Genomic DNA, 9,541 nt, shown 5'->3' with positions numbered 1-9,541 from the left:
ATGTACCGTTTATGTTCTATTCCTGGTGCCCACGTAGAACCCGGCACTCAGCACTCACGTAGTAAACGCATGTGGAGCTGGACCAGATTAACTCAAGGAAGGGGAGACCAAGTAAGGCTGGCCAAATTGGGACTACTGCCTTCAGGAGGTGGTCCTTGGCCTGAAAACTCAAAGTTCCTTAGTGTGTCCAGGGCTTGAGGAGCTTAAACTTAACACTCGTGGAACATGTCTGGAGTCAGTTACCTGATACAGTTGTAAGGTTCAATATGGCACCTTTATTACCAATACAGGCTTGGAGAATGATGCTTGGGTGTCACATCAAGTTCCTGAGACTCACCCCATATCCAGTCGCAGGCTGCCCGGGGTGACTGCAGGTCCCTCACAGGTACAAAGGAGCACAGAAGGAGGGGCAGCTATCAACAAGATGGCAGGGGAGGGGCCACCAGACACGCCCTCATCTGATTTCCTGTTTCTGCTGAATTCATGACCTCTGCTCAGATTCCACCCCAGTGTCTGCCCTCTTCTCTTTACTACCATCGAACAGTCGGACACGACCCTTTTCCCAAAGTCCCACGGAGAACACACATGATTGAACTGGCCTTTCCTGGGTTTGAGGTTAAGATGTTGCATTATAACATAGCTCGACCAGCAACAGGAAATATACCATAAGATAGACCCACTCTGGCCTGCTGTGTGTTTCATATGTCCTGTGAGGGAAGAGAAGCCTTCACATTTTAAAAAGGTTGAAGAAATCAAAGGAAGAATTATGTTTCATGGCCACATAGGAAAGTTACATGACATTCAGATGTCCCTGTTCATTAAGTTTTATAGGAATGTAGCCTCGCATTGCCTGTGGCGGCTAGGGCAGAGCTGAGCATACTACAGACCGTTTTTAAGCCTAAAGTATTCACTATCTGGCCCTGCCAATGCCTGCTTTAAGACATTACAGTTCCTTCATTTCCCCGCCACTGGAATTTCTCAGCTATTGCTTTTCCTAAGGCTCAGCCCCACCCCGCTGTGGTGACCCCTTTTCTCTCCTTCATCATGCCAGACCCCTCTTGTGCATTCTGTCCCGGACCTCTTCTTGCCTTGGAAAGTCCCCCCAAGTCCCCTCAACAACCTCATCATCCTCTCTCGAAGGTGTGGGGATGGGGATGGGCGTCTTTTATGACCAACTCCAATGAAATCAGAGCATGTTTCTGAATAAAATAAAGAATTCTGCCACCAGCTTTTAATGTAACACGTGTCTCCCCTCGACAGCATCGTTGCACAAAATAGGGCCCAGAGGTAGGACATCCGCACAGCTTCACGGTCCACCACCTTCCTTCCTGCAGACATCCTATGACGGTTAGTTTCTCATCCCTTTTGTTCTTACTGCTACAATTTTTAACAAAAACAAAAAATTTTTTTCCCTTTGGATTTTATTTACCTAAAAGCACTTGAAAAAAAAAAAAAAGAAAAGGTGGCATGTCTAATGCAAGGAAGAGAAACTGAAGTGAAATTATGTAAAAAAGCATATAAAGAATCTGACACAGACAGAGACGGGGACTCAAAAAATAATATAGCTGACTGCAAAAATCATCTGAAAACGCTCAGTGTGCATGAGTAATACACAAGTTAATTAAAACGGCCAGAAAAATCAGAAAGCATATAACAAGGAAGGCAGATATCCCAGGGTTAGAAAACACCCAGGTTTTGACTCTGAGGAGCACCCTGGAGGCCCAGTTACTGCCTCTCTCTTTCAGGGCTCGCTGTTGCTTTTCCACATACTCCTGCACCTTGGTCAGGAAGCACCTGTGCTCTTCCCCGTGGGCACTGCCCCCGTCTTGCAGCAGCATCTGGGCTTCAAAGAAGAGGCTGTTGGTGTGGAAGGCGCCCTGGCTCTCCCTCTCCAGCCTCTCGACCACGGCCATCAGCTGGGCCCGCTGCTCCCCCTGCTCCTCCCCGGTGGCCTTGTTGTTGAAGGCACAGTACCTCTTGCTGCACTGCTGGACCACGCTCCTCAGGCTATGGTTGTCCGTGTTTGCGACGTAATTGTCCAAGGACTCGCCCATCAAGTCCTCCTTGTGGGTGAAGAGGACCACCATGTGTTTCATGGCTTCTTCCCCGAAGATCTCCATCACCCTCCTCACCGCCACCGTGTCCTGGGCGGTGAAGCGCCCCAGCTGGGTCACCAGCAGCAGCACGTGGGGCCCCGGGGCAGAGAGCAGGTAGCAATCCCCGATGTCCTTGTACGTGTCCTGGGTCTGAGCCCCTGCCTCGAAGATGGGGGGTGTGTCAACCACCAGGATGTTCCTTCCATCCCAGGTCCCTGTCTCTGCCTGGCACTTTCTGGTCACAGGCTGGCTCCTCAGCTTGGACTCGAACACTGGCTGGCAGAGAATGCTGTTCCCTGTGGCACTCTTCCCGCTGCCTGTCTTGCCCACCAGGATGATCCTCAGTGAGGATGATGTTGCAAACCAGTTATCTTCCCCTCTGCCTATGAAAAAAACCAATTTGTGTGTGTCTTACTAAGTTAGTGATTAAGATTTCCAGGGCAGGGACCTTCATGGAATCGCATGACAACTCGTGGACCTCCCTGTCACCAAAACAGTCACATCTAAATACATATGAAAGTTCGTATCCTTTAGGATGTTCTTGGATCATAGAAAGCCTATGTTAGAAATTAGAAGCTTGGACCCACAGCCAAGGGAGGGACCGCTCCACTGAGAAGAATGCTCTAAGCACTTCATCTACAGCAGGGAAAATACAGCTTTTTTTTTTTTTTTTTTTTTTTTTAAAGGAATGTGATCCCAGTGCTTTTCCATAGATGGTGCTTTGGTCAATTTCATGCTAGATAAATGTGAGATTAGAAGGAGGCAGAGGATGAGAAGCCATGAATGAGAAAACATTATCACCTCTTTTCCATCCACAAATCCCCAGGCTCAACGCACACATATGAACCTCAGGCGTAAAGTGCATCTCAGCTGTCAGAGCTTCGGTGACCTCCCGCCAAGGACTAGCTGAATGTCCCTGGATGTCTGCTCTGTGGGTGGGCAGTTGGAGGCTTGAAACTGAGATGATAGAAGGTGATTAACGTCAAGGACAAAGTCTGGGAGATGCCCCTGGATGGGAGGCTGAAGAAAAGTGGAAGAAAGGACATTAGAAGCACATGTGTTGGAGATATCTGGCTGAGTGAACTACACAGGAAACCGGCTGAGTGAACTGCACAGGGAGGTGTTGGAGGTGGGGTGACACGAGCCAAGAGCTAAAATCTTCAAGGGTTGGAGGGGGGTGAGAACCCGAGGACTTTTTAGAGTCTTTATGAGTTCAAATGAATTAAGGCCATTTCAGGTTCCTCCTCTCCTTAAGCATTTGGAGCATGCAGCGTTACTAAATCTCTACGGGAACTCTTCCTCTTTCCAGTTGGGAGCAGACAAGGAAAGAGAAATCGTTTTCACAGCCTGGTTCCAAATCCTCCAAACCCTGATGTGAAGTTTCACCTCCACATTTCCCACCGATCATGTGCAGGCGAGAGTGTGCTGGGCATGATGATGACAGGGAAGGGGAAGAACAGGTGACAGTTGTCTCTTTCTTCTTCAGCTTATTTTTTTTTTTATGTTTACTTATTTTGTGAGAGGAAGAAAGCGCGAGCAAGGGAGGGGCAGAGAGAGAGAGAGAGGGAGAGAGAGAGAATCCCAAGCAGCCTCCGCACTGTCAGTACAGAGCCTGTGGCAGGGCTGGATCTCAGAAACCATGAGATCATGACCTGAGCCGAAATCAAGAGTTGAATGCTTACCTGACTGAGCCACCCAGGTGCTTCTTTATGTGTATTGTCTTCGGTGATATGTTTCTTCATATCACCCATTTTTTATTTATTATTTATTTTATTTTTGATGTCTTAGTATTAAGTTTGAAGATTTCTTTTTTTTTAAATGTCTATTTATTTTTGAGACAGAGAGAGACAGAGCATGAACAGGGGAGGGTCAGAGAGAGAGGGAGACACAGAATCCAAAGCAGGCTCTAAGCTCCCAGCCATCAGCACAGAGCCCGACACGGGGCTTGAACTCACAAACTGCGAGATCATGACCTGGGCCGAAGTCGGACGCTCAACCGACTGAGCCACCCAGGCACCCCATGAAGATTTCTTTTTTGAATATACCATAAAATTAGGTATGGATTTTTCCAATATTTTCTCCCAGTCTGTAGCTTATATTTTTTCATTCTCTGGACAGTGTGTCACACCAAAGAGTGCCACCCAGGCACCTCCTCAGTTTAAAGTAACTGGGTTTCTGTCCCCGTGTTTGAGGTGAGAGTCGGTGGAGACAGAACAGTGATGCTCCCGGGTGCCTGGAGCTCCTGCAAACACCAAGGCTTTCTTACCTTCAGTCATAGTTCCATATCTGCTTCTCTGAAGCCCTTCCATTCTCTTCTGGAATAAAAAACAGGAAAGGAATAAAAGCAAGTGTCCATATGGGAGTTGCTAAGGCCTGAGAACACTTTCAATTCAGACAACTAAGAATAATTATCCTAGGATGAGCCATTTCCATTGCTAATTTTCTAACTCATATTATACTTCCAAACATCTATGAATAACTATGCAAGCCAGGCAAAGTTAAGTTAGGTTATGTTAACGCAATGCACTGTTGCTTTTTTTTTTTTCAACTTATAGGAAATTAGGAAAGATTTTTAAAACAGAATCAGTTGGTTTTTCTTTCTCCAACTTGAAAAGGCATGAAATGAAGAAAGCATTCTTCTATGGAACCAGGAGTGGGGCATTATTATTAGTTGGAATCAAAGTAGGCAAACTTGCTAGAATACAGAGAAAAAAAAACAAAACAAAACCCTGCCTTTCTGTAAATAACACTGGTTTGTTTGAAGTACTGAGAGTTTTTGCTCCCAGAAACTGTGTCAGATACTCCATTGGCAAAGAGGAAAGCACAATGTTCCTTCCAGTGGGAGAGCGGGATGGGAACAAGGTTAACCTCAGGCACTGACAGCAGAGGAAGTAGTTGTAGAGGGCCGAGCCCAGCACCTTCCTTACCACCCCATCCCCCACCTTGCCCCACGCCAGGGAGTTTGGTGGAGAGAAGGTGGTGCCATGACGAAGGGACAGAATCAACATTCAGGACAAATTCAGGATAAACTCATTGCCTGCTCAGATCTTAATCCAACTTCTTTCCTGGTGGGCTCTGAGGTCCTGGTCCCCAGATAATCGCCTTTTCTGTATCTCAGCGGATTTAATCAGAAATCGGCACCAGGATTGGCATAAATGTTTCATTCAAATGAGGCAGATTATTGGGTCATTCTTCTTGGTATTAGGAAAGGTAAGTAAGCATTAGATAAGGCAGGCACGAGACATGCAATATAATTAAGATGAACTCTGAGGTTCTTTGTCTTTATCCAGGTTTAAAGATTACGCGGTTTTGAAACACGTTTTTTAAGTGGAGAAATGCATGAAGTAGCTACCATTTGCAATGAACAAATGTAAATATTTGGGCATTTTTACTGGAGCTATTCTGTTTGAAAAGTCAAACATTACACATGTAGTTTCATTAACATTGTTTGGCTCCCCAGTCTTATTGCCCCTCCCTCTGTCCTCTGAAAGACAGTATTCTGAGGATTTTATGGATCATTCTCGTTTGCCTATTTATACTTCTGCATACACATGTCTCTATAGATAATGTATAGTACTGGTTTTGTATTTTAAGCTTTTTATGTAGATGACCTTGTTTATGGAACATTTTATCAATTATCAACAAACTTTGAGCTGTTTCAAGCTATGTGCTTGTACTATCAACAATGCTGCAAAAGAATCCCCATGTATGTCCTCTTGTGCACACGCGCAGCAATTTACCTGGGATAAACAGCTGCCATCTGACTAGGTATTGCTAATTATGCCCCCAGGATGGTTGTGCTAACTCACATTGGCACCAGCCACATATGAGAATTCCCAAACCTTCACTGGCATTTGGTGATATTAGACTTAATGTTTTGTCGCTCTTCTGGGCATAAAAAAGGATATCTTAATTGGTTTAAACTTGAATTTTACTAATTGCCATAGAATCAAAAGTGTTTTTCATAGCTTATTGGCTATTCAGGTGGCTTCTGTCATATAGAAATAACTTCTGCATGCTTTTCTACTCATGCAGTGGATGTGTTTTTTTTTGTTTTTGTTTTTGTTTTGTTTTGTTTTGTTTGGCCCTCCTTAGGGGAAACCATCCTCTTCCACATTATCAGAATATATTAAGACAATTTCCTTCTTTTCCCTTCTTCCTTTCCTTCTCTTTCCTTTTCCTCCCCTCCCTTCTTTAAGCCCAGAGAAGAGCATTTGCCTCACCATCTTTCACATGCTGTCCTTTGCTTTTGGTAAATTATATTCCAGCTTTTGCTAAAACTCCTCAAGTTCTCTGACATCTTTTGTATTTTTAGATGACATTTTCTGAGGTTTGGGAACCTCATAAGACATGCTGGAATCAATCTACTGATTCCGTAAAGGCGATGATGATAGGGGTGAGGATGTTGATGATGGGTTTCATCATTGTGAACATCCTCTGTGCAGTCATCTATAACCTTCAGAATTCTTTCATGTCCACGATTCTAACTGTTCTTCTAAGTTCCCTGTGATGTGAGGGGTGCCTGGGTGGCTGTTGGTTACATGTCCAACTGTTGATATCAGCTCAGGTTGTGATCTCATGGTGGTGGGATCGAGCCCGTCAGGCTCCATGCTGAACATGGAGTCTGCTTGGGATTCTCTCTCTGTCTCTCTCTCTCTGTCCCTCCCTCCCTACCTCTCTCTCTCTTTATCTCTCAAAATAAAGAAATAAAGAAAATAAAGAAATAAAATAAAATAAAATAAATAAATAAAATAAAAATAAAATAAATTAAAATAAAATAAAAATAAAATAAAATAAAATAAAAATAAAAAAAATAAAGAAATAAATTCCCTGTGATGTGATCAAGATAGTCTTGAAATTTCTATTAAAATATTAGGAAATTGAGCATCAGATGACTTGCCCAAGGTCACCCAACTGCCATGGAGCTAAGCTATATAAAAAAGGCCCCTTTTGCCTGCATATCCTCCTTGATTCCACAGGGGATAAAAGAGATTATTCCAAAGAAGTCCACCATCGTCTTGGAACACCGCATACAATGTTAGCATCCCACAGTCAGAACATCAACTGGTGTTGACAGGCTGGATGTCTGCCTTAGAATCAACATGGAGAATTGTATTGCAAAATCTTTAAAATTTTTCTTTTACATTTATTTATTTTTGAGAGACAGCATGAGACAGTGTGTGAGTTGGGGAGGGGCAGAGAGAGGAGACACAAAATCCAAAGCAGAATCCAGACTCTGAGCTGTAAGCACAGAGTCCGACTCGGGGCTTGAACCCACGGACCACAAGATCATGACCTGAGCTGAAGTTGGATGCTCAACTGACTGAGCCACCCAGGCGCCCCTATTGCAAAATCTTGAGTGCATGTTCTAAAAAATATATATATATATATATGTTCAAAAAAATTTGCAGGAGGCAGGAGTTGCTCTGAATTGAAGTAGTTTGGTTTAAAATAATCTGGTGTTTTTGCTTGACTTGATTAAGTGTGACCCAAATGGTGCAGTGTGGCTGTCTCAAAAGGCCAATCAACTCAGGTTACATTAGTGGAAATGCAGTATAGTGGTTCTTCTGAAGTATCTTCTGACTGGGTCAGGCTGCGGGGGGAGACATACCTCCCCCTGAGGGATGGATTTTTAGGCAGATATTAACAAATAAGAAAGTGTCCAGAGGCAAGTCTGAAAGGATATTGACAGAAATGTTAAAATGAGTCACAGACAAAATATTAACAGGATGGAATAAAGCCTCGGAAAAGGCTGGGGAAGGATTGTATACCTGAAAGAATGTGGTACGTGTCAACCTCAGCACAGGCAAAAGTGAGTGATTTGGGAACGAAGGCAGATTTCTTCTCCAAAAGGAAAATTCTGCTAACCTTCTCCAAAATGGGACGAGGTATCATGAGAAAGTGGCAGGCAGCATGTAAGCAGAAATGACAGAATCAGACAGGGATTGTAGGAGGATCTAGCCTAGGTAGGAATTGAAAGCAAACATAATGTGCATTCTGATTTTAAAATTGTAGGAGCCTGATTTTATCATGATGCTACTTCATTTTATCAAACCATGAGAAAGCAGGCTCTCTAATGCTGTTCTGGGAAAGATAAAAAATATTTCTTGCCTAATTCACAAATATCTCCTTCACTCATCTACCCAGTCCCTGTATTTCCCGGTTTGGCTCACTTGTTCTGTACTTCAGTCACTGTGAGGTTGTGACACAACTCCCACCAAGGGTTAGCAGACAAAAGGATTGTTCCCATATGCCCTGAGCATAGTATGTTTGCCCTAGAATAGAGTCCTACCTATATCGTGTCATACAAAAGATGGGGGGGGGGGTGGTATTTGGGGGAGAACGGAATGGCTTCTGATCAAAGTCATGGGACAATGTCCCCTGAGGGGTCTTTTTGGAACACCTGGCCCATGGGACTGGTGTGTGTGGGGGTGAGGGAATAATAATCCCACATTTGCCCTTTGCAACCCTAGGAATGCGTCCTCTTCTCCCAGACCTTTCTGGGCCTTGGCACAAGTCAGGGATCGAGGGTGGTGGGGAGGTTAAGAGATTGAAACTGAGACGTGTGTCCCTACCTGGCTAGGGTACCTGGGGCGTTTGAGTTTTCTCATCTGTCAAAGGGGAGGACAATAGTCCTGCTTTAAGAAACTCTGCGAGGCTCACGAGGATCACAGGGGCCAGGAAGTGGACAACTGGCCTGTGGCGCCATGAAATGTGCTGGGTTGTGAGCGCAGGCCGAGTGGTTCCAAGCCTGTTTCCAGCCACCCCGAATCCCCTGAGCCCGTAACTCCCACCATTACCATCCGGGTTCACTGAGGGGCTAACCCACAAGTCCTGCACCCTGGGTGAGATCACACCAGAACTGGGTGGGACTAAACCTTGGGCCCTCAGACCCCCTAAAGACTTTGGGACCGTCCCCTTACCAGGAGCGGCGCTGCGGGCTGCGTGCTCGACGTCGGCTCTAGCGGCGGCGGCAGGAGGCTCTCGGGGGCCCGTGGCTCTCGGGCGGCTTTCGGGGCGGCTCTCGAGGCGGCGGGGACGCGGGTGGCTCCCGGGGATGGGAGGTGGGGTGAGGGCGGGGACGTGGGCGGCTCTCAGGGCGCTGAGGGCGCAGCAGGAAGCGGGGCGGGTGCATTTAGGGAGGAACCGCGGGGGAGGCCGCGGGCTCCAGGGCTCGGCCTTGGCTCCAGAAGGCAAAGGGGATCAGGGAGCCTGGCCCCCGCCCGGCCCAGACAGGGACGGTCCCTTGGGGTCCGCAGCACCTGGAGAGCGGCGAGCGAGTGGGTGGCCGTGTGGCTTCCATAAAGGGACAATTCCTGTTTGAGCCTGCTGGGGTCGCCATGTCTCCTCCCATTGCCTTCCCCGCCCCCCCCCCGAATATTATTTTATTTTATTTTATTTTATTTTATTATTTTATTTTATTTTATTTTGTTTCATTTAATTTC

The 9,541-nt window shown here is 45.9% G+C and overlaps 1 protein-coding gene across 1 annotated transcript; it reads right to left on the bottom strand.

The window, feature by feature from the left end:
• Positions 1-1,377: 1,377 nt before the first annotated feature.
• On the bottom strand, positions 1,378-9,333 carry GIMAP5 (GTPase, IMAP family member 5). The gene is made up of 3 exons (XM_043589901.1): positions 9,020-9,333; positions 4,363-4,411; positions 1,378-2,479 (listed from the first exon to the last, which is right to left on the bottom strand). The coding sequence occupies exons 2-3, from the start codon at positions 4,403-4,405 to the stop codon at positions 1,593-1,595; spliced, it is 930 nt and encodes a 309-aa protein (XP_043445836.1). The 5' UTR covers positions 4,406-4,411; positions 9,020-9,333; the 3' UTR covers positions 1,378-1,592.
• Between the last annotated feature and the right edge of the window lie 208 nt (positions 9,334-9,541).

Source organism: Prionailurus bengalensis, chromosome A2 (assembly GCF_016509475.1).
Source record: "Prionailurus bengalensis isolate Pbe53 chromosome A2, Fcat_Pben_1.1_paternal_pri, whole genome shotgun sequence".
Classification (NCBI taxonomy): Eukaryota; Metazoa; Chordata; class Mammalia; order Carnivora; family Felidae; genus Prionailurus; species Prionailurus bengalensis.
This window is presented reverse-complemented; position numbering and strand designations above follow the sequence as displayed.

Excerpts from the sequence above, each read along its gene's own strand:
- GIMAP5 (XM_043589901.1), bottom strand. The coding sequence starts at position 4,405 with ATGGAAGGGCTTCAGAGAAGCAGATATGGAACTATGACTGAAG. Across the intron at positions 2,480-4,362 it reads ATATGGAACTATGACTGAAG|GCAGAGGGGAAGATAACTGG; the intron begins GTAAGAAAGCCT and ends TTTTTTTCATAG.